This window comes from Mobula hypostoma, chromosome X1 (assembly GCF_963921235.1).
Source record: "Mobula hypostoma chromosome X1, sMobHyp1.1, whole genome shotgun sequence".
NCBI classification, from domain to species: domain Eukaryota; kingdom Metazoa; phylum Chordata; class Chondrichthyes; order Myliobatiformes; family Myliobatidae; genus Mobula; species Mobula hypostoma.
The window spans coordinates 42406091-42432085 of record NC_086128.1 but is presented as its reverse complement, the minus strand read 5'-3'; the positions used below and the strand labels follow the sequence as shown (position 1 = coordinate 42432085).

At 36.9% G+C, this 25995-nt stretch overlaps 1 protein-coding gene across 12 annotated transcripts in view; it reads left to right on the top strand.

Annotated features, from left to right (window-relative positions):
• hdac5 (histone deacetylase 5) overlaps positions 1-25995 on the top strand; it is a 330728-nt gene that overhangs the window by 266704 nt on the left and 38029 nt on the right. For 10 of the 12 annotated variants that reach the window (XM_063037383.1, XM_063037380.1, XM_063037381.1 and 7 more), the window contains 4 exons: positions 7841-8021; positions 14049-14182; positions 17493-17613; positions 18021-18070. In XM_063037383.1, the coding sequence (XP_062893453.1) occupies positions 7841-8021; positions 14049-14182; positions 17493-17613; positions 18021-18070 (486 nt within the window). Of the gene's footprint in view, positions 1-7840; positions 8022-14048; positions 14183-17492; positions 17614-18020; positions 18071-25995 lie in introns of those variants that run through there. The other 2 variants (XM_063037378.1, XR_010016520.1) reach the window with 2 other exon arrangements.

The window sequence follows — 25995 nt, the reverse complement described above, 5'->3', positions numbered from 1 at the left end:
AGGACCATGTTTAATCGTTGTAGATGGCACAAAAATATGAATGTAATTGATAATAAGAAAGAAAGCTACAGATTGCAGGAAGATATCTAAAGTGTATGTTGCAACTTAATTTCCTTCTAGAGAACTTGGGTAGTACATTTTGGGGAGAGCAAATGAAGCACAGGAATGTATTGTGAGTAATAGGATGCTGAAAGGTTAAAGAAACTGGATGTCCTTAGACTGCGAATCTATAGGTGCTAGAATGCAGTAGAATAGATGAATAAGGTGGTTAAGGTATAAATGATATATTACATCGTTTGATGTGAAAGCTTGTTATTGGAAGGATGTGGTAGCATGAGCAAATAACTTTAAATTCCTTGGCATTATCATATCAGAGGGTCTGTCCTGTGACCAGCACGTAAGTGCCTTTACAAAGAAGGCACAACAGCACCTCTACTTTCTTAAAAGTCTGCGCAAATTCAGCATGTCATCTAAAACTTTGACGCACTTCTATAAGTGCACAGTGGAGAGTATCCTGACTGATTGCATCATGGCCTGATATGGAAACACCAATGCCCTTGAACAGAAAAGCTTTAGAAAAGTGGTGGATACAGCTCAGTCCATCACAGGCAAAGTCCTCCCCACCAAAGGGCATATCTACAAGGAGGGCTGCCACAAGAAAGCAGCATCCATCATTACGTACCCCCACCATCCAGGCCATGCTGTTGCCATCGGGAAAGAAGTACAGGGGCCATAGGTCCCACACCACAGGGTTCAGGAACAGTTATTACCCTTCAATCATCAGGGTCCTGAAACAGTGTGGATAGCTTCATTCCCCTCAACTCTGAACTGATTCCACAACCCTTCAAGGACTTTCAATTTCAAGGTTTCTACAACTCATGTTCTCAGTATTATTTATTTATTTACCTGTTTTTTTTGTATTTGCACAGTTTATCTTCTGTTGCACATTGGTTGTTTTTCAGTCTTTGTTCGTGCATAGTTTTTCATTGCTTTTTTATTTCTTTGTTATACTATAAATGCCTGCAATAAAATGAATCTCAAGGTAGTATATGTTGATATTTTGATAATAAAATTCTCTTTCAATTTTGAACTTTTGAGTTAGAAAACCTGATAAGTGATATTTGGCACAGGCAAGTGCAGGTAATGACCATCTCAACAAGAGTCCAATTACACCTCCCTCCACTGTGCACCTTCACTACACATGCCTTTATTTCTTCATTGTTTAAGATGTGAGCATCACTGGCAAGACCATCATACAAAATTGATCTTCGGAAGGAGGAAACTATGGCAGCCCTTCTGTTGAGGGTTTTCTCTCAATGGTTTTGGATAGGGAATCCCAGGGGTTAACCTCATCAATATTGAAACAGTAGCAATATATTTTAAGTCACTTTTCAACAGTGGCGTTGAAAGGAATAAATGTTGAGGGTGGGTGAGATGCAAATCAAGCTGGCTACTTTCTCCTAAATAATGTTTAGCTTCTTCACTGTAGTTGGAGTTGCACTTGTCCAGGCAAGTGAAAAGTATTCTATCACTCCTTTGACTTGTGCTCTATAAAAAGTAGATAGGCTTCTGGGTATTAAGCAAGTCATTTGCTGCAAGATATTGGAGGATATCTGGTCTTGTAGTGAACTGTAGCAGTTTAAGGAGATAGCTCAGCTTTCATAGTTTTGGAAAATAGGAAAGTTCTCCTAGCTGCCAGAATTTAGCCTCACTCATGTACACTATGATCTGATTTACAACAGTACACTCCTTCAGCTTCAAGGAGTTGCTGCTACTAAATGAATAATTGTCACAATGATGGATGAGTGCCCCCAGTCAAAAGCAAAGGTCCTTGATCAGGCTAGGTGAAAAATGGTGTGTGCATAACAGTGCTTTTTATCCATGGGGATCATGGAGAACCACAGTGGCTACCAGCCAAATGCTTCTAATATGAGGTTACCAGGAAAGTATGTAAAAGAAGTTATACTGCATGACAATTTCCACTTTGGGAAAGCCTGCAATGGATGCAACTTTTCATGTCTGCTCTGCCTGCTGGGTTCAAGCATTAAGAGATGAAGTCTCCTTGAGTGTGCAGCTAAGGTGACCTTCTTAATACAGCATTGAGCAAGAAACCATGAGATGGGCAGAGATCACCAACAGGAGTTTGGAATGATTCTAAGGAAGCTGAGTGTGGCCATGATCATGACATCCGCTGGCAAGTAGTTCAGGCACACTTGAAGTTATGAAGACAAGAACGTATTTTCAATATTAACCAGCTAAGTTGTGTGGTTTTAGGGAAAAAGCATTTATAAAACCTATTGGTTCCCTGAGTAATTAAGAATGTGTTTTGCAGACCAGAAAGTCACACTGGAGACAGATTTTGCATTTTGTTCTTCTGTTGACATCATTTTAGGGAAGTTTTATTCTGAAATAGAGCAAATAATCATAACAAAAAGTCAATGGTTGAATTTCTCCACAGTTGCTGAGGCAAGCAGAAATGGGTACAATGTTGCTGTTCTCTGAATGACGCTGATTTTCAACTGTATAGCAATACTTTATTTTAGTAGTTATGCAACGGAATATGGAGGCAGTTGATCTAAAGCTAGGACGAAAGTACAGGTGCTTAAAGAATAGAGGAAAGGTCATGAACACTTAATCAGGGAGCCAAAGTAAAAGTATAAAATCTCGCTATGAAAGGGGATAAAAGAAATAAACTCTTCTATGGATGCACAAATAACAAAAAGAAAAATAAAGTAGGAAATGAACAGCTAAAAACCAATGAATAAAGTTAACATACTGGTAATGGAAAATAGCAGAAATATTCAAAAACAAGTAATTTATCATTAAAGAAATTTGTAGTTGACTTGAGAATGTAATGTATTGAAATAGAAACTAAGAAAATAGGAAGATGATTAGAAGTTCCAAGTCTAGGGGAAGTAAAAGAAGCAAATTCAGAAGCACCACTTTATATGTACAATATATACAAAAGTTCCTTTGAAGAAGCAAGACAGATAGCTAATGTTATCTTTGTATGCAAAAGAGAAGCTAGATAAAGACTTCTTGACTAGAGACCAGTCAATATAAAGTGAAATGGGTGGGACAGACCAGATTTAGGTCAAAGAATGAACAAATCATTAAAATCATCATAATTGGTAAACTAATTAACACTGCCAGCAAAGTAATGTTTCTATTGAAGGACATGGAATTTGAAACTAGTCAAGTTTCTAATAAATGTGATGGGATTCTGGATAGGTCACATGTAAACTTTGAGGAACAGAATTCTAGCCCCATTATTAATCTTATCTTTAAACTTACCAATTTGCATAATAAAATGGTCAGTTGCAGGGGAAAAAAATCCAAATTGCTGTCGCTTTCTTGAAATAAGTGTTTCCTAACTTATGCCTGGTTTTAATTTTTGAAGCAGTGTTTAATTTTTTTTCAACAGTTTTCAAAAGACAACCAGTCTTCAAAAAGAAAACTGTGTGCATGTATTCTCTCCACAGTAATCAAACCAAAGCATTGCCTTTCAGAATGCACCTGCCAGTTCATTGTGGGAGCCCACTTAAGAGATTTGCTTTGGGAACTGGGGAGGTAAATCTCTTCTATTGACACTTGCAAAACACTTTGTCAAGCAATGTAGCATCCATTGATATTTCACTGCCATCAAATCTAGTCAGATATTTCACCGCCATCAAATCTAGTCATTGGATGCAGGAAATTGATTCTATACCATTGTAAATACACAGGAGAAGACAGTAAATAAATGTTCATGTTATAATTGGTAGCATTGCAGTTAGCAGGACATTTTTACAGCTCAGGGTGATGGAGTTCAGAGCTCAATTCTGACGTCATCTATAAGGAGTCTATACCTCCTCCCCACGATTGTGTGGATTTCTTCTGGGTGCTCCAGTTTCCTTCCACAGTCCAAAGATGAATGGATCAGTAGGTTAATTGGTCATTATAAATTGTCCCATGATAAGGCTAGGGTTAAATTGGGAGTTGCTGGGTAGTGCAGCTTGAAGGGCCAATTCTGTGCTGTATCTTTAAATAAAAATAAATGGTTTGTAATAATGAAAATTGCAGTGGATCAATCAAGGATATACAACACACACAAAATGCTGGAGGAACTCAGCAGATCAGGCAGCATCTATGGAAAAGACGTTTCAGGCCATATACTTTTGGTTATGTCATAATAGCGAGTCTTGGCTGTAATGTTGAGAAAATAGAAGCAAAAGCTGCAAGTAAATATACATGTCTCCTTACAGTTTTGACTTAAGAAAAAAAATCGCCCTTGAAGTAAATAGATGCATGTTGTTTACTTTTAATTCCACAAATCTCTCCAGCTGAGGTAGTTTTTAGTGACCAGTACTTGTAAGAATTTATCACTTAATCTGATGGAATCCACTGGGTGTGTTTCATATACTCCCTTTTCCTTTTCCAATGGAGAATTGACTGTATTTAATACCTGATCAACCTGAGAATCTCCATTGAAGTGTGAAAATGCGTAATCTGAAGGATATTAGAGATGCAAACCGGTATCTAATTGTCTATAATTCTCGACTGAGAGTTGTACATTCAACTGTGAGTACCCCAGTGAATGTTGAGAGCCTGAGTTATAGGGAGGGATTGGGCAGACATTATTCATTGGAATATAAGAGACTGAGTGGTGACAAAGTTGATGTATATGAAATCATGAGATCAGGTGAATGCACCAATCTTTGTCCCCAGTGAAAAGGTATCAGAAACTAGAGATCATTGATTTAAGGTGTGAAGGGAAAGGTTTAAAAGAGACCAGTGGGGGCAGGTTCATGGATAGGAAAGGTTTAGAGGGATATGAGCTAAATCTGGGCAAGTAGGAGTAGTTTAGATGGGCGTGTTGGTCAGCATGAATGAGTTGGGCCAAAGTGCCTGCTTCCATGCTGTATGACTCTATGACTCTGAGAGGATGTATTGACCTTGGAGTGGTTAAAGCATCCATTCACCAAAATGGTAAACAAGAAATATCACATAGACAAGGTTATTTGCTCTGAAAGGTAAGGCATGTGTTTAAGTGACTGGAATATTTAATTCGACAGATAGCAAAATCATATCCTTCAGTGACTGGTTTTAAAAAAATTATATAAAGTCCTTCCTCAGCATGGTCAAGGTAATGTCAGGAAATATTTCTTCACAGATAGGTGATGGAAGTCTGGAGCTCCTCTAAAAACCTGTCAGGTCTATGTCAGTAGAAAACCTCAAACTGAGACTGCTAACTTTTTTGTTAGGTACAAGGACTAAAGAGTACAGAGAGCAGTATTGTGATACTGATCAGTCATGTTCTAATTGAATAACTTGAGTGACTGAATGGGTACTCCTATCATTTGTTCAAAACTAAATCAACATTTCTTTAAATTTTCTCTGCAAGTATAGTAAGAAATATATTATGCATCATCTTAAAAATCCTTGAGAATGTCACTGCAGGCTTATTAGAATTGGAAGTTTAATTATATATGCTGTACATTTGTAACCAACAAAAGAGGTTTGCATCTAATCAAATTCAATTTGGTTCTAATTCTTTGAACCACCAGCAAGTTGAGGATCTTTTTAAATCTTTCTCCTGACTTGGAATGGAGCCTAAATTCCAGAACTGAAATGACATGTTTCTAAATAGCTGTAATTATTTGCATATTAAATGGAAAAACTGCTGTCATACTTTGACCTGATGTTGAGATTGTTAATTTTTTGGAAGTCAAAAAAATAAAGATCATTAAATGATATTAATAGAAAACTGCTTTTTTGTAATTATGCAGCTGTGTATGTTTGCCACACAAGTGAAAAGATACAGGGAAAAGAGTTAATTGGAGCAAATAAAATCCCATGCATCCTTAAGTATAATGTCAAGAAAGCTACATATATTCAGTAAGTGAGAAAATGAACAATCTCAATTAACATTCTTTGGGTGGAATTCCCTTCTGTGTGGAAAGGCTGTCACTGCCTTTCCCTTCTATGTTGGTATGTAGGTCTAAGCAGTTTATATGGAACAGATGCTTTTTTGTTTTATTCTTTGCTGTCTGACATTGTTCTGTTGGCAATATTAAAATATTTTCAAAGTTAGCTTATAGTGTCTCCTAAGTAAACATATTGGATAGATAGACTGGGGAATTTTAAGATGTCTGTCACTGACTTTTGGCATTCTTCAAAAGACTTGGCCACAAACTCAATTTTTTTCCCAACATAATGAAAAAGGCAACTGATATTTTTCATATGATATTTTGGCCTCCAACCTCTGAGTACAAAGGATCTAGTATTTACATCAAATGTCTTCCTTCAGAAACAGCGAATCATCTTTTCAGATTTCCTGCTTTTGACAGCAGCTAAAAAGGTTTATGATAAATGCTGATTTGCTTTAGGCATTTTCTGTGTGTTATAATGTTGCTCAATAGGTCTTCCTGCAGTAATTGGATTTAAGGCAGATTTAGGAAGGGATGAATTTTAAGGAAAAGGAGTTAGCAATCTGCTTTAGCCACAAATCTTTTTTTTAAATGCAAAACTTCCTACAAATAACGAGTAGGATAATATCTCATTCAGATTTGGTAAGTATCCAAACCTAACCTGTTTTATAGTGAAGTGAAAGGGTTAGAATGACCTCTTTCTGCATAAAGGTGCAGTCAGCCAAAAATTGCATAAATATTTTCTATATAAGGTAAACTCTAGCTCTTGATATGATTGTCAACAAAAGCTCTAAGCAGAATAAAGGAACAAAGACAAAATTTAAGAGGGGGGGGGTCGATGTTTGTTACTTATATTGTTTCCTTACCAGACAGAAATCTGACTGTCAGTCCAACCTTGGGTGCTACAGTAGCATAGCAGTTAGTGCAACACTGTTACAGCTAGGCGTCGGAGTGCAGAGTTCAGTTCTGACGTCATCAGTAAGGAGTCTGTACGTCCTCAGGCATGGGTTTTCCTCAGGTGCGCTAGTTTCCTTCCACAGTCCAAAGACACACCAGTTAGTAGGTTAATTGCCCATTGTAAATTGTCCCTTGATTAAGTTGAGGTTAAATCAGGGTTGCTGGGCTTGAAGGGCTGGAAGGGCCTATTCTGTGCTGTATCTCAAAAAAAATTAATTAAGGTACCCTTCTGATAAACTGCATGATAGAAAGTATCAATTAAGTTATCTTATTTGAGTCTTAAACATCATTACAAGGGTTCAGTTAATGCTTAAATAAAATGATGCTTTGGTTTCCGAGGGATAAATGTGGAAACCCTAGTTTGATTAGTTTTTACTTACATGGCGCAAATAGCTTGCAATTATGAATCTTCTAACCTTGCTCTGACTTTTGGAAGAAGTTAAGTATTACAAAATCCCCAAAGAAAAGAATGTTCAATAGGTATAATAGTGTTCCTTGTCACTTATATTTGTACTAATACAACTGTTAAAGAGCAGGATCATTTCCACACCTTCATCTAGAGAAAATGGAAAATAATTTTGAGAGAAATAAAAACTATCATTATGGATTTATGTATCTGGGTTAAAACAAAACATGTAGGTCCAGATAATGGTGTTCTTTGAGAGAACGTTGATCTTTAAACATTAGGTAAGGATACCAATAACACAAGGTTATTTAATAAAGAAATAATTCAAAAGTTGTAAGATGTCAAATGTGGAAAGAAAAGCAACTTTGAAAAATCCATATGTTTGTTGTTATAGTGAACTAGATGAAGAGAAAGGCTTGTTTTTTTTTCATTTCATCAACCCTGGAGAAAGTACTTTTTTTCTCTTAAAACTTTCAGTGATTTAATTTTTTTTTACTTGAACTATCTTTATTTGCATTTTTTATTGTAATAAAAAGTAAGTTCAGCGTTTTGTTTTCAATTTTTACAGCAGCAATTCTTGGACCAGCAGCGCATGCAAAAGCTTCATGTGTATCAGGCTTCTGTAGCTATGGGAAGCATGTCTGTGACGGACAGGCATCAACCACTCTGCAGAGCCCAGTCCTCTCCAGCAACTGCAAACTTAAAAAATCCTAGTACTGAGAAACCTGTCAAGCACCTTTTCACTACTGGTAAGGAAACCTCAGAAATAGCTTCAAGATCTCAAAGTAACATCTGCGCTAATGTGAATTAGTTAGAAGACAATAGACCTAGAAATTTGGTTGTGGGCCAGTTCCCACAAACTAAAAAAAACTGTAAACATTATCAAATTTGAAAACTGGATTGTTTTTGCACATTTTGTGAAATGAAACTTTGTAGTCATAGACCCAATCTGGACCTTGGAAGTGTCCAAGGGCAAGAAGGATATCAGGTTCAGATTCGAAGGTCACATGGTGATTACTTAATGGACAAATAAAGGGTTCGGGAGATGGGCATATCGCAAGCTCACTGAAAGATTAGGGATGTCACTTAGCCGACTTAATGGGAAAAGGAGTGATTGAAGGGTCAGGATGAGGTGAAAAGGCAAAATCAGTAGATTGTGAGGTATGTCTTGAGCTAATTAGAGATTTGAGGGTGCTGATTAGTGGGTTGTAGGGAATTGGGCCTAGACCAATCAGAGGGTTGGAAGGAAATCAGTGAATGTTGTGATCAGCCTGGGCTAATCATTGTGGGAATGGTAGAAATTGGTGATTCGCCAGGGAAGTTGGTAGGTGAAATAAGTCAGGAGCTATTGTGGATGATGAAGACTGTTGAGTTGGGGAATTCAGGATTTTGATGTTGGTAACTGGTGGGTCAATGCATTAGCCTTGAGACAAGTTAGAAGGTAGCAGTGAGACCTATTTTCTGGTAGGTGGGCTTTTGCCACCGGTGGGATGGGGCTAGGAGGGAATTCCAAGGGATAATAGTTTGGTGTAGAAATTGAGTGGCAGTCAGAAAGTGGATGATGAATAACTTGTCCCATAAGTACCTAATAATTGTTGCTTCAAGGACTTCTTGATCTAATTTTTCACACCTCTTCTTGGAATGCTGGAAAAGGAGCATGATATAAATGAAGAATCATTTCTCCCTTGTGAGTGTGACTTGATGGCAAGTGTCTAGTTGAATTTCTGGGGCGATGTGAAAGGACAGAAAAATTCATTATTGAAAAGCATTTGTAAATTGCTCAGGACCAATGTAGTACTGTATGACCTAATTTCTAGGTGATTCTTTGGAAGAATTTATTGGGAGCAAGTATATGAAAAATAAACCATTCAAATATTAGGGATTTATATTAATGTAATGATTGAGATATCAGACTTGCAGCTGCTTTTCTTTGAATTTCTTGAAATGTAGCAGAATTGACCCTCAAAGTACCTAACAAGTGGAATTGTAATTAGACTTTGCATTTAAATGATGATATTGATCACAATGTATGGAATTACCAATCAAAGATGAAAGCAACTTGCTTCAGTTACAGAATAACCCTCTAATAATAACATTTTCTGTCGGCAGCAATCTAAATAAAGCTATCAGCTGCTAATTTTTTTCTAATTGTATTCATGTGTTTTAGAAGCATTATCACTGTTCATGCAAGTTCTGTTGAATGGAAATAATTCACTTTGTTGTGTTACCCATTCTTGTTTTTGATTATTTTGTTTCTAATTTCTTTGGTCAGATTATGCTATGATTACTTGGAACATTCCAACACAATTTTCTTCCTACTACTTCATGAATCTTTTCTGGACATTGTCAATGACAGTTTATGGTTGTGTACAATTTTGTTGTAATTAAGTATTTCATTTCATGATGAAAATGAAAGATTTTGATGTCTGCCAAGGCTGGATGTTGCATTACATGCATAGCATTGCCACACAAGTTGTGAAAGCATGTGTCCTTCATATCTTAACAGAGAAAAAAAAATGTCCCATGTGTTACGCTGGGAAGGCTGCTGGTGATTATTCCCAACGGTGAAAGATGACTGATGAGCAATGGGTGTGGTGACAATATCTGCAAGGCGGATTTATTTGCACGAATAATGCACATTGGTTAAGTTTAGTGCATCAAAAATCCGTCGCATCTTACCAATGTCTTGATGGTTTTCATAAAATCTCCTCTCACCTAAGTATGACCATAGACCAATCCTTCATCTTAATATCACATGTTCTATTTAATAAGAAGTTAATCAAAAGCAGTTTCTGTACCAATATTCCAAATTTACATTTATATCATGCCTTGAATGTAGTAAGACATCCCATATGCATAGATTATATAATCACAACAATATTGACACCGAGGCAAAAGATAAGGTATTGTTAGAGAAACCGTGATCAAGGGGGTGGAATTTAATGAGAAAGGCGGAGAGATTAGGAAAGAGGTTTCAGAACTTGGGGTCCAGGCGCAATTGATGGGGTGAAAGGAGTCCGAAATCCATAGAAGTTGTGAATTGCATGGATACAGAGTTCACAGAACTCTTGGACTAGAATTGCTTGCAGATGAGCTTAATGATCTTCAATGATTCATTTTAATAAATGACAGCAGTTTTTTAAATTCATATTCAAATTCTTTATGAATATGGTTACTTTGTATATTACTACTCAAATAGTCATGAAACCTGCTTTCCTTCAGTCCATGATGGAAAATCCTATCAGGTTCTCATCATAGATGAGTAAGGAACAGACAAATGAAACAAATGCAACAGTGTGCATCCAATTCAAATTGTTTGGTGTGGTGGTTGGGTGGTTAAAATGGCTGTATTTTGTCCTTCACTAATTTAGTAAGTTGAAGTGTCCGCCAAAGATTAACGGGGACTTTGTGTGTGCAAATTGGAGCTGCCTGTAACAGAATTTGAAATGAATTGTCAATGACCTAGCCAGTACTTAACCTACCAGTGAGGTTAAATGAGTTCGTTCTCAGTGCCTCTGAAGCAATATAAAAATAGAAGCAAATCATCAAAGGATCTGTTAAGTGGTACTGTTGGATTGCAGAATGACAAATCGGGAATTGCAACTTTCTGATTTTGTTTTTGTCTTCGCCCCTGAGCTCTTTCTACTTTGGGTCTACCAATGTTTTTGTTTTGGATTGAGGGAAAGCTTTGAGTAAGAAAGCTAACAGAATTCTCATAGCCTGTTTAAAGGGCAGCTGTAAAAGGATGAAAAACAAATTAAAGGGATTTCTTCAAGGAGGCCATGTCCTGTATATTAAATGGCTAAGCCAAGAGTTAGTTTCTTTTGTCTGTTTGAAGAGTAGCACATCAAAGAGCACACTTCTACTTAAACTCTTACAGAACCTGGTGAACCAGGGGCTATATTTTGCTGTACTACCTGTTAGTATTCCCGTAACCCTTTACTTAAGTAGCATCTTCCCACATAAGGAAGGATATGTGGTTTTGGTAAGGAGCCTTAGTGACTTTGAAGAAGGCATCTTCTTGTCTGTCTGTCTACTGTATAAACCTGCATTAACCAGGTCAGTGTTGCTCTTTTTGTCCTACTAATCTTAATTGTCAATGGAATAATGGTTGGCAGTTTTGAGTAGCAATTGTTTTCCCTCCTCTCCATGAATTTATTAACTGCAGACAGATCTCACAGCTGGGACAATAGACAGCATTTATAGTATGAATTGGGAGTACTACCACTGTTAATGACCAACTAATCCCTTATTGCAGTATTAAGATTGTGCAGTGTATCCACGTTTCTATCATCATCATTTTATCCTGGATGCTCAAGCATTTCTGTATTTGAACAATCCATCAATATACCAAGATAGTTACATGGGGTCATTTTTACATAAAGGCTTGTACATCCCTCTGAATAGCCCAGGTATAATTCATAACAGTAACAGGTATGAACTGCTTATGTCTCAGTCTTAAAATCCTGCACAAAGCCCCATCAGGATTAACACTGGGGTAGACCTTGTGCTACTATGTTAGCTCTTATTACCAGGACTTGCCTCGAGATCCCAGCAGAAATCCTGGTTTCCAGCCCTTGGCATCCACCTCTGATTTCTATCGCTGTCCTTGTGTTTCAGTGCCAATCTACTACTTGTGGAACCCGAAACAACAGCATGAGCTTACACAGACTTCTAGCTCTTGGGTTGTAAAACCTACCTATTGAGCATGTGTCAGGTTAAACCTACTGAAACCATTGTGGTCCCCACTAGGGGAAATAGGCTGCCAGAAGAAAATTGAGGAGTTAAAGAGTTGTGCATTCGACTATATTCAATGTTTGAGATTGATTTTTAGTCTGTGAAATGTGTTTTCATAGTTTTAAATCTAAAATAATAGTTATAAGTGTTTTATATCTTTAACACGTCTCAATTGTTGCTGTATGGTTGTGTCAAAGGTCATACATAGCTTTGATAGACCATGAGTGCAAAGACTCATTGATTGTGAAAGTGGTTCAGAGAGCCCACTTGTGCAGAGTCAGCTTCTGTGCTGTACTGTACTGGGTTATGTCAAAGTGTGTTTTGGAAGACTGCAATAAACAAGATGACTAAGTGGTTACCAATTTAGGAGCATTGCAAGCTCTGTGTTATAGCAGGTAATAATGCCAATAATTCAATATGCAGCTAAAATTTGTGAAATTTGCATACTTGCCAAGGTGAAAATAATTTGGATATTCCCTCATCAGAAACCCAACATCAACGTCCTGGTTAGCATAGCTTTTTCCAGGCCTTAACTACCCAGGGTATCCTTGCCATCTGGATAAGAGCTGATATGTTTTGTAATCTTTCACAATAAATGTAGTCTTGTTCTGGAGAAAGAAAACACGAGTTGGTGTGCAGCTGTTGAAATGTCAAGTAGAGTTACAAGAGTTTAGCCACAGACTCCCAGCAAGCTGGAAAAGAAACAAAATTAAATGAGGTAGGCAAGGTAAATGAGGTAAAGCTGTATCTTAAGTGTGTTGTGTGGAAATAATTCCTGATTGCGCAAATAATAGGACGTGAAAAGAAAATACTTATTAATGTGTGTTAGGAATAAAGCGAACGTGATTTTTTTTTCTGGAAGATACATTATGGTACACTATTATGATTTATCCTGACGGTTGTAAGAGAGGGAGCTGAAAGTATTGTTAGAAGAGAATAAGGGCTATATTAAGACCTGCTTTTTTAGGTCATTGAACTTCTTCCAGCATAAACCCAACATCTAAGCATGATGATACTATTATTAAACATTAATCACTGACTGTAACACATTTCTCATAATAGTCTTCCCTCTTGTAGAGCCACAACAAAGCATGACAATGCAGAATGCAACCTGACACTCAAAGATGGACTCCCACTTTAGATAATCTCAGGTAGCTGCACGAAAGAAGGTAGCCACTTTGACGTGCACAAACAATGTCTGCTGACGAGTATGGAATTTTGACTTGGTAGAATAGACTTCCAGACATCACAACTGTCTATCAAGTTGCTTTTAGACCTGTATACTCCAGAGTTAGTTTGACAATATCTTTGCAATACAGTCTTCTAAAACTTGAAGGCTTTCATTACTTTTCTCTATCTTACGTTGGATACCTTGAAGCAATGAAAGAACTAATCAGAATCACTATTTTCTCTCAGTGGCCTAGTCATATGTTAGCACCCAGCAAGGCAGAAGTTCTTATTGTTGAACAAGCTATCTGTTGCATTTCGTGGGGAAGCTATTCTCCAAAATGGTCTTTGGCTATATGTTGTGTTTCACTAAACAGTATATTATGACCTCCTTTAGCAGCTGCATTATATGGCTTTCTCATGTTTTGTTTTATCAAGTTCCAAATAGTATCTCAATAATCTATATACCCTTAAGTGTGTGTCTCTCTGTCCTCAGATGAGAAAGGGTGAATAACTGGATGAGTGGTTGTCAATATTGCCACATATACTATAAATTCAACAGTACTGTCTTGTTCTTCGCCATCATTTCTTCCGGTTTATAGTTCAATACAAAAGCAATATTGTTAACTTTGTATTGCTTAAAATCAAAGTACCTGAGGCTAGGAAGCATCTGTGGAACAAGAAGCAGTCAATAAAATCTACAAATTGTGCACCAGCTATATTTAAATGGTGTCCCAGGTTGTTCATTAATCTGACCATCAATCTATATTATGTGACTGATTCATACATGTTGCACAGTTAAATAAGTAAGTAAAGTGAGTTACATGATGTTTTTAATCTTTCCTCTTTCTGTTAAATTTGCTCCTCTGTAGGTTTGGTTTATGATACATTTATGCTGAAACACCAGTGCACTTGTGGGAATACTAACAACCATCCCGAGCATGCAGGAAGAATACAGAGCATCTGGTCTAGGCTTCAGGAAACAGGGTTAATCAACAAGTGTGAGGTAAGAAAGCCAGGGGAACTGTTGACTATGGTTTATTCCTTCCAAAAATATGTTTGTACATTAGTTAAGTACAGTTTCCCAGAAGTGAATGAATAACAGAGGGTTGTTTCAATTTGCAAATGTTAGCATTTTAACTCTGACCCTGAAATAATCATTATGAACAAACAACCTGAATTTTATTTGAAGATTCTGTTTGCAGGCCAAAAAATCTCAAAACTGATTAATTTGGAAATGTGGACCTGCACCTGAAAAGGAGTGAAATGTACAACAACAGACAACACTGATCTAATCCAAAACTGAAATTTGATCAATGGTATTTTTCACTGTTTAAAGAAGTAACTGCTTTGCTGTATATATGATTTACTTTGCTTTGAATGACAATTTGCAGCTTTACTGGAATGGTCTATAATTGCATTTAAAGAAACATTTTAAGTCTTGATCACTTCATTGGTTGTTGCAAATATCCACCTTGTGCAAAACTAAAAAGAAGACGAGGATCTTTTGAAAACCTTTGTTTAAATTGTATTGGGCAACAAGAATGAGCAGTTGTGCAGTAAAACTTGTACATCAACTCGCCTCTTTCAGGATTAAGATTAGGATTGTCAATTACCAAATCGAATATGAACCTATTACCCCTCAGTCTATCTGTCAGTTCTATGAATTGTCCAGCCAACTCTTTCGAGGCTGCAGAATCTGGCAAGAAATTCTAAGCTTCTAACTAACCATTTAATATCATTAAGTTTAAAATTACTAAAACTTGGAGAAGTACCAAGAAAACTTGCAAATTTCCATTATGAACTCAGTTGACAGGTCTGAAATGATGTGTAATCGAAATATCAAGACAAAACTGCAGCACCCACATAAAAATACAAATTTGGGAAAGAAATGGCAAGCAAAAATAAAAGTTCAAAATCATCTGATATATTCTGGGTTAATGTACTGTAAAAATCTGTCATCAATGGTTGTGTCCACTTCAACTAGCAACTTTGTGAAGACTTTTTGTGTTATACTGGTCATCACTTTCACAGTACCTGTGCCTGTCCCTGGTCCCCTGCTGAATACAGCACCATGTCTAAGGGCTGGATATAGTTTGTATCTAATTCTTTAGCATTACTTGGCTGTCATACATGGCTCAGGATTCCCAACCTGGATGGAAAAAGTATACAGAACAGCACAGGACATTACAGGCCCTTCAGCTCACAATGTTGTGCCAACCTTTTAACCTTCTCCAAGATCAGTCTAACTCTTTCCACTCGCATCATCCTCCGCTTTTTTTTTTATTGATGTGCCTATCTAAGAGTTTCTTGAAAGTCCCTGATGTATCTGTCTCCACCACAATCACTTACAAAGCAAATGGTTGTTTTTCTTTATTTCAGTTAATGGTAATGTTTTACCGAATTTCCAGCAGCTAAATATGTTTTAAATAACTTTTTAAAATATTTTAATTATCTGAATCAACTCTTTTTGAATGTCTCTAAATTTTTTTAGGAACCATTGGAAAGGTCCTTGACAGCATGAGCTATCAAAAGGTCACCATGGTGTTCAGGGCCCAGTCACTACTCATGGGCCTCTGTTTCGCAGAGTGATTGCAGTGGGAAGACCTGGAACTTGATTTGTTTTGTGGGGCTCTGAGATAATGCATGGGGCAAAAGCAAGATGTGGGTCAGATTAAGCATAATCCTGCCGAGTGGTTTATCTTTATTACATAGTACAACCCCCCCCCCGCCCCCCCCCCCGGCTATCAATTCAAAATAAAGGCAGAATTGGGATAGCGTAAATCGAGCATATTGTCCTTTACAACCTCAAGCCTGGAGTTTTAAATGTTTTTGAGTTGATGATTAAGATCTAATGAATGGTTTTAGTTTATTTCACAATATATAAAGAGACATAATGCAAAGATGCCCCATAAACTTATACAGGTAATAACATACAAAGCTTAAATGATGAGAAATGGAAGAAACATTCTTGGACAGTGAAGTTTAGATACCCTGCTATTGTGTCTATTAGGAAACCTACTGGCTGAGGTAGTGTGCTGTCACTTAGAGAATGTTCATATGTTTTATTTACGTACTTATGCAACATTTATTATATTAAATAACTGACATGAAGATCTGCAAATAATTAAAACTTGTTGCTTGCACTTTTTAGTATTTTGTCTGTTATTTGGACTACATAAATTCTGTTAGACTGAAACGTAAGATCCCTGTTGAAATCATTTTACAAATTTAGTTAATACATATACATCTTGATAATATGCATTCTAGTTATATTTTGTAAATTATTCTTGTTCTGAGCAGAGTAACTAAGCTGTACATAAATGATATAGGAATAGTTGTAATTGTACTTTCATTATGAGAATTCATCACACAAGAATTTCACTAAAACACTATTAAAGACAGAACATTGGAAAGACAGAAAATTGTATACTTTATATTAAAAAAAGTTGAGCAAATCTGTAAATGAAATTGACAGCACAACTTTGAAATAGTTTAAATCAAATTTAAGCATTATTTGAATTAATATATATTTTGTAGTTTAACAAAAAGTTATTGTTCTACCCTTAAGAAATTTTGATGTTCTATTTTGCAATAATTGCTAATTCAGAAGCCATAACCAAAGGCAAAGGTCATTGTGCCGCAATTTAAAAATCTTGCTAACATTCCGCTCACAGCAGTGAATCTCAGAATGAATATTTATCAATAGATACACGCAATTGTTTTATCTGTTAGTGGAGAAAAGATGTGGTATTGATAGCTTGCAGGGCATGTCATAGTTTTAAATTTCTGATGTTTAACTATTAACAGGAAAATGGGGATGTAAAACAATCAACTTAGAAGTTTGAACCTGAAAGCATAATGAACTTTCAAAATCAACATAAAAGTGATGTGTTTAGTTGCGAGGTATCCATATACACTATCTAATAAATGTCAAATCTAATACTTATGCTGCTGATGTCTCTGATTTATACATATTTATGGAACATGTTTGAAGCCATTATTCACAGGAAACAAATCAATTTGGAAACTTCTTCCTTGTGTTTATTGTCATTGCCATTTCCCAGCCAGCAAATTTCTCACGTACAAACTAAATGATAATTCCTCTGATTCAGAGATTTTTCACTTTCTGATATCTCCAAAACCCTCAGAAATTAAAAGCTTGCATGGCAAATATTCTAAATGTTAGAGACTACCTTGACCTTTAATTTAAAGGTATCCATTGGAATAAATTGCTAAAAGCTCCATATCTTATTATGGTAAGGAAATGCTGTTTCACACCTCAAAGAGTTAATATTCTGTACTTATTTTTGCAGCGGATCCGAGGTAGAAAAGCAACTTTGGATGAAATTCAAACTGTGCATTCAGAACATCACACATTATTGTATGGCACCAGCCCTCTGAACAGACAGAAACTAGACAGTAAGAAGTTGCTAGGTATGTATACCAATCCATAATTTGCACTTCATCACTTAAAGGCCAAATGAAAAATAAACTTGACAAAAGATTAGCAGTTGAACTTCATTTTCATTGTCCATGTTAGGAGTTCTCTTTGCATCAAGTTTTTCATATTAGACTTACTTGCTGGTTTTAAAGAAGGCTGTTCCTATATGATTTCTTGTGCAGAATGAGCTTCTTACATTGTTGGGATACAAATGCTTGAAGGTTTATAAATTGGACACTTTGACAATTGAAAATACCCGAAAAGTAATATCATCTACTGACAGGCCTTGTATTCTAAATATTATTGAAGGATTTTATATTGCTTGTCAAGAAATGAAAGTGAACCCCTCTGTCAGCTTTCATCATTGACTGAAGAGTATTGTGTTGGAATGTTTGTCTAGGTCCTATTACACAGAAAATGTATGCCCTGCTACCCTGTGGTGGACTTGGGGTAAGTAAAACTAAGCACAATTCTTTATTTTCTTTATATTTGATGTGGTTTAAGAGGGAATCAAATAACGCTATGATTTGTCCCTTCAATTCTGCTTTTTATTCTTCACTTATAACTTTGGAAGCTGCTGCACCAGGACAAAATGTTTTGCATATTAGCAATTGAAACCTTGCAAACATTTTTGCAGAATGGAATGTGGAACGTTTGACTAGATCTTAAATTACAGCTTTTCATTTAACTCTTTCCAATTCAGTAACCCAGAATATCGATTACATTGCATCCCATGTCTGCTGCAATTCATTTTCTATGTTTTAAATTAGTGTCTGCAGAATTTTCTTTAGTTACTGTGGTTGAAGAATGGCCCATGCATAATATATAGAGAATATGATCATTTTTTTGAAGCTTACAGAAGTACTTCAAAATTCAAAGTAAACTTATTAACAAAGTGCATGTATGTCACCATATACAAACCTGAGATTAATTTTCATGCAGGCATACTCAGTAAATTCATAATAGAATAACAGCATAATGGAATCAATGAAAGACGACATCAGCTTGGGCATTCAACTAGTGTGCAAAGGACAACAAACTGCAAATAGAAAAAGAGAGAAAGATAAATAAGCAATAAATATCGAGAACATGAGATAAAGAGTTCTTGAAAGTAAGTCCATGAGTTGTGGGAACATTTCAATGATGGGGCAAGTGAAATTACCCCTTCTATGCCATATTCAAAACATCACATAAAATTGAGTCTGTATACTCTTATAATTCCTTTCAATGTTTTCATTTAAAATTTATTGATCCATGTTCCTTTTCATTGGCATTTATAAAGTGTTAAAAGACAATAATACTGATTATTTTTAGGCTTTTAGAATGATTCAAACTGCACATCAATACGTAATTATCATGCCAGGTTATCTCATTCAAGATCAGAATTTGCACTTTCAGCATCTACAGCAAGTTCTAAGCTGGCAGGGGCTAGCAAATCAGGCTCATTAACCAAAATTTCAGACCTAAAGTATGTCATCTGCTGTGCTCTAAAAATTAGATTGGTGGGCCTTCCTCCTAATGATAGACATGATCATATACCCTTAAATGTCCACTTAAAAGATGCAGTTTCAGTCAAACCTATCAAAGTCAACTTTCGCCAGATTATTGTTTAATTTCATGCATTGCCTCCTTTCAAGTCTGATGGATACAAAGCAATCTTGAAAACGAATACGTTCCTCGCACTAAATAGCAAAATTCTCTTAAAGTGATGGCCTTTTCCATGCTCAACAATATTTCACATGACTCCTTCAATATCAAAGCCATAAACAACAATCCCAAAGATGAAAACCTCTTTAAAGTTACTGAAAGTAGTTAAAATAAAAAGAGTGCAGAACAGATTTACAAGAATTTTGCCTGGACTAGGGGATCTGAGTTTTAAGGAGAGGTTGGCCAGGCTAGGTCTTTATTCCTTGGAATATAGGAGAATGAGGGATGACCTTGTATAAATGTTTAGAATTATGAGAGGTGTAGATAGGTTGTGTGGCAGTTGGAGATACGTCTCTACCAAAGGATGTACAAGGCACTCCTTTCCTCCGCTAGCCTGCAGGTCACCCTTGGGCGAGGTGTAGCACCTGCTTAGACTCCTGATCAGGGTCATGTGCAGCCATGAGAGCAAGTGGTGAATGGTTGTATGAGCAGCTGGGGCATATCACAATTCCTGGTTCTGTAACCACTGATAATGAAGGGATTTGTGCTTCCCCATATCCTTGTAACCTAAGTGGCCTTTAAAAATGTTGAATATTAACTTGCACTTTTCAAGGCATCAGCATTAAACTTGAGGTAAAAAGGCTTGTTACCATGTTGTATTAAGCATGATCTCTATAGATAAAAGGTAAATCAATTGAGTGAAACTTTTCAGATTGCAACAAAGAATGGGAACAAGTTAGCAGGATCAATTTCAAATAGACTAAAATCCTAAATAGGCCCATTGAAATTAATATTAATGCTCCTTTTGTTTTATTATTTATGTAGTGAATATGTTATGTGCCTTTTCTAACAGAACTGCATTTATCTATGTTAGAGTAAGATGACGTGGCTGGACGTACACAGCAGGCCTCCATTAGAATTTCAGTCTTCATCTGAACTATTAATTAGTCTTTTTTTCCATTCAGTTTCTGTGAATATCAAAAATATTATAAATTTTCAACATTCATATTTCTTTATTATCTAATAAAGTTGTTTATGGTATTTGTTCATTGAGGTGCAACATTTCCATTTTAATTGATACTATCGCTGTTGGATCGAATGCACTTATTTAACATAGTTATTAATATATTTTGGCTTTGTGACAAAATTTGTTTTTTTTTAAGTCAAGTAGTTCTCACTGTTACATTTTTGTTCTAAAAATGAATGTTTATCATCATAGCTATACACAATAATAAATAAGATCATTAAGATGTCATTAAATCAGCTTTGGTCTTGAAATACATAATATTTACCATTTCATTTCAAATTGTGTGTGTACCAACCTTTCAATGAAGAGCATAATTTAATCAAAGTCAGTGCAAAACAGATTCTATTTATGAAAATTTTGAAAATTGCAATTCTGGAAATCTGTTTTAAAGCAAAAATGCTGGAAAGTATCAGCAGATCAGGAAGCATCTGTGTTAAAAGAAACTGTTAACATTTCAAGTCAAAGACTTCAAAGCTTTGTTGGTTGAACGTTTCCTGTATTTTTCTGTTTGTATTACTGTATATACTGTTGCTTTGACAAAGATTATTAGATGGTATGGTCTTGGAGATTACTTTTTGTTGAAAATAATCAAAGTTCACCTATGAATAATCTTCAGCAATTTTCACTACGCAAAGGCAAAAGCTTAGGATGGTGCTTCAATTTTTAAAAAACATTCATTTTAAACCACATCACTTGCAGTGTTTCATCAGCTAAAAAAATGTGATGAATCTGTAAGACATCTGGGTTGCAAACAATGAACCCATTGCATGAGGGATTCAAAGCCTCAAGGCTTTGGCATTTATGTATCTGCCAAACCACAAATAATTTTTAAAGCAGTTAAAGTAATATAAATCTGGATATGGATTTTTTGGCATAGTTTTCAAAATTTCCTTAGAACGTGTTGAATGATGTCTCCGACTTAGCTAGGCAATATAATAGACCAGGCAAACTGCATGCAGTAGGTTCAAAAGTGTTTTCTCTTTCTGAAATATCTTCTTCTTACTCTGCACCATAACCATGTTCCTTTCACAACTCTACAAATGAGACAGATCATGTTAAATTTCAAGCTACAGCAGCAAATGGATGTATGATGCACAAAGATATAAGACATTAAGCAGTGTTCACTTCCAGCTTACTGGCTTCATTACTTTGCTATTGGTCATAATGTACAAAATTGACAGATCATAGCAGGGAAATATTCTATCTCTCAAAGAGGCAGACCAAGTTTGTAGACCAGTTATAACAGAGAATGTTATTAATGGAGAATGAACTAACAATACTCAGCAGGTCAGGCAGCAGATGTGGAGGGAGGAAAAGTTAGTTTCAAGTTGATAAACAATTGTCAGAGCTGGAAAAAGTTAAAAATCGAAGAGAAAGCAAACAAAATGTCTGTGATAGGGTACAACTCCTAAGACAATGAATGACACAAGTGCTGATGCTGCTGGCTGAGAAAGGGGTTGAAGCTTGTTCAGTCCTGAGAACTAGTTAGAAGGTAACAAGCAGCTGTAAAATCTGTTTTTAGTTTCTCCAATGTAGAAGAGGATACATTGTTCATAGTCATCTGACTGTACATATATACAACTAAGTGAAAGAATGTTCCTCGAGACCACAGTGCACCCACAAAGCGCATATCACACACAGCACATCAACCAAAACATTATCATAAGTAAGTCAATAAAATATAATTGAAAATGCATGTTTATGTACAGCACAAGTAAACAGTGTAGTAAATAGTAAACAGCTCACTGTCCTAGTGACAAGACCTTGGTGGTGGCAGGGTATTCATTAGTCTCAGCCTTAGGGATGAAAGTGTTGCCCAGTCTGGCAGTCCTAATCCTAATGCTCCTGTACCTCCTTCCTGACAGTAATGGGTCTAAGAGATTGTGGGATGGGTGGTAGGGATCCTCAATAATGCTTCTAGATCTTTGTCTGCAACATTCCAGGTAAATTACAAAAATAACGGGGAAGAGAATCCCCGATAATCCTCTCAGCATCTTTTGCAGTACTTTATAAGGTCTTGCAGATGCCTTGCAGCTTCCATACCACACAGTGGTGTAGCCAGATAGGACACTCAATGGTCCTCCTGTGGAAAGTTATTAGAATGGGGACGGAGTTTTGCACACCTCAATCTTCTCAGAAAGTGTAGACACTGTTGTGCCTTCTTGACTTGTGAGGTGGTGTTGTGGGTCCAGGTTAGATCATCTGTTATGTGCACACCAAGGACCTTTGTGGTCTTCGCTCTCTCCACAGCAAAGCCATTAATGTGCAATAGAGAGTGGTTGACTTGTGCCTTCTTGAAGTCCACAATCATCATCGTCTTGTCCACGTTGAGACTCAGGTTGATGTTCTTGCACCATTTGACAAGCCTCTTTACTCTGTATGCTGACCCATCATTGTTGCTGATGAGGCCAACCACTGTTGTATCATCAATAAACTTGATGTGGTTTGAGCTGGATCTGGCAGTGCAGTCATGAGTCAGCAGTATTGGGCACACTGCCCTGGGGGCACCAGTGCTCAGTGTGATGGAGCTTGAAATGTTGCTGCCAATTTGAACTGTCTGGGGTATTTCCATCAAGAAATCCCCGATTCAGTTACAGAGAGAGGTTTTGAGTACCATCAAGGACAGTTTACCTACCAGCCTCTGAGAAATGATCGTGTTAAACACTGAGCTGAAGTTGATGAACAGCATCTTGGCATATGCATCATTTTCTAGGTGTAACAGGATGGGTTGGAAGGCTGTGGTTGTAGCATCATCAGTGCACTGGTTTGAGCGGTAGGTGAACTGAAAAGGGTCCATTGTAGCTTTAAAGTGGGATTTTGTACGATCCATTATCAGCTGCCCAAAGAATTTCATGATTGTTGAAGTCAGTGCCACTGGGCTGTAATCATTTAGGCCAGTTACTGTTGCCCTCTTGGGCACCAGAATGATGGTGGCTACCTGGAAGTCTGCAGGGACAGTAGATTGTTTCAGAGATATATTAAAGACCTCATTAAGACCTCTATTAGCTGGGCTGCATAGTCCCTCAGCACCTGACCAGGCATGTTGTCTGGCCCTGCAACTTTACATGGGATCCTCCTCACCTTGGCTGCTGCCTGAGAGGTTTCCTGTTCCTAGGGGGAGAGGAGTCTTTCCTCGATGTTACATCATTCAGTGTGTCAAATTGTGCATAGAAGGCATTCGGCCTATCATGAAGAGAGCTGTCGCTGTCATTGAAGCGCAGGGTGGACTTTTAATTGGTTATGGTTTGTATGCCTTGCCACATGCACTGTGTGTCCTTGGTGTCACAAAGGTGTCTGTGAATTTTTTCTGTGTGTTCTCGCTTTGCCTTCCTGATGGCAGGGAGAACACAGCTCTTGACCTTAGAGTCATCCTGTCCCCCGATTGTGAGCACCAAATTGGAAGTAATAAATTATTGCTTCATCTGGAAGGTGTTCTGAAACCTCTTTAAATCCCTTACTGTTTACCACATTTATTTGTTGTAAATTATAAAAGGATCCTGGTTAGACTCTGAAGAGGTCTTTGAGTTGACTGTAGTAAAACGGTGAGGCATTTTGTAAAAGCTCTACCATATGTTTTCACCCAGCAGCCACGCAGAATAACTCTCCTTATTTTCTATATTCTTTATCGCTCCCTTCAATGTTTCATTTAAAATTGATTGATCTATATCCTTTTTCAATAATCTTTCGCCCTTTAAAATATCTGAAATGGGCTGATTCTAGTTTAATCAGTTCCATTTCCCAAAGAAGATATAACAAGGGTGCTGAGGGGCTATGCAGCCCAGCTAACAGAGTAAGTTGTGCCTGAATGTAAAAGTACGTAGGTTTGAACTGAAACTGGCAAGTATCATTCTTGTTATGCTTGTGACAGCGTCTGCTCCATCAGCAGTCCAACCACTTCTCATTATTCAGTAGAAACTCATACCCCCATCTCAATATTATCAGTGACCAGAATCTCAACAGAAGGAGTAATATAAATACTGTAAAATAGGTCATAAACTGGGTACCCAGTGCTATGAATCAACTGCTAAATCTCAGCAGCCCTTATAGCAATTAGACATGAACACTTTGTTCAAATACTGCAGTTCAAGTAAGATTCCCTCCCGGCTCTACGACCTGAATTCCAATGCTGTCCGTGTGGAATGTGTGTTTTCCCAGTGACTGTGTTAGTTTCCCTTGAATGCTTCTGTTTCCTCTATTAGCATATCCAAAAGACTTGCTAGTTAGTAGGTAATTTGCTAATGTAAATCATCACTCGTGTGGGTGAGTGGTGGATGAATCGGGAAGAAAGGATAGATTGAAGGGGAACACGTAATGGAATGGGATTGATGGGATTGCTCTGAAAGCCGATTATAAACTCGGTGGGTTAACTGGCCCTGTCGTAAGGCAAATGAATATGAGTGCCATTCTTGAAAAAACAACTTGCATGATTAGCAAGTTATCCACCAACTTAAATATTCATTCTCCTCATGATGTGTCATGTTTACCCTGCAGCAACCTGTTAATATATTTTCAATCTACCATTCAAATCTGTGGCTTTTACCACCAAAACTAACAAGGGAGTGCTTGAGGAGAACACCACTTCCAGGTTTTCCTCCAAGTCATATCATTCCAATTTGGAAATATATCACTGATTTTTGTTTTCATTGGATACAAACACAGGAACCAAGTGTTGCTGTGGTAGTACCTGCACTTTAAGTGTGACAGTTAACAATATCTTTTCAAAAACTGTTACAGTTATCACTGCCAGTGGTAATTGCATGTAATTCTCTGTACATTTTCAAGACTTGGGTATTCTGTAGTTCGCCTGCTAACTCAAGACATCATTTGCCAAAGCTATGGACGTGTCAACACAGTTCAGGTGGAATGCCCTACTCAATACAAAAAGAATTCACACAGCTATGTTCTAAGAAGAATAATCAATTTAAATAAAAAGTACGAACCATTGAGCACATTTGCAGTGTCACAAATAATATTATTAAAAATGCCCAAGTGATATGGACTTTGAGTATTATTTGAAGAATAAAAGTATGCCAAGGCACCTGTTTGAATAGTACTATAGATTTTTTTTTACTTCTATATGGGGTGTCAGTTTAACAACTGGATGAGAGGAGAGTTTAATCACAAACGAGAAAATCTGCAGATGCTGGAAATCCAAGCAACACACAAAATGCTGGAGGAACATTTTGAGCCGAGACCCTTCATCAGGAGATTATTTTTCTCTCCAGTCCTGATGAAGGGTCTAAGCCTGAAACATCGCCTGTACTCTTTTTCCATAAATGCTGCCTGGCCTGCTGAGTTCCTCCAGCATTTTGTGTGTGTTGATATGAGAGTTTAGCTTTGATTGATTACAAAAATACATGAAAAAATTGACAGTTGATAGCATTAACATTTAAATATACACAAGTTACAGAAGAATTGCACTTCTTTAAGGTGCAAAAACACAAAAAGGAAAGTGATTCATCTGTGGCTGACCAGAGAAATTAAATGTGGCATTGAATTGAAAGAAGAGGCTTACAAACTTGCCACAAATGATAGTAGACCAGGAGATTGAGGGTATCGTGGAACTCATCAGAAAAGAGCCAAGGAATTTATAAAGGAAGACAAGATACAAATTGAGTATAGACTAGCGAAGATACATGCTCAAAAGGATTCTATAGAAGGAAGATATAACAAGAGAAAATGTGATACTCCTGCAGTTAAT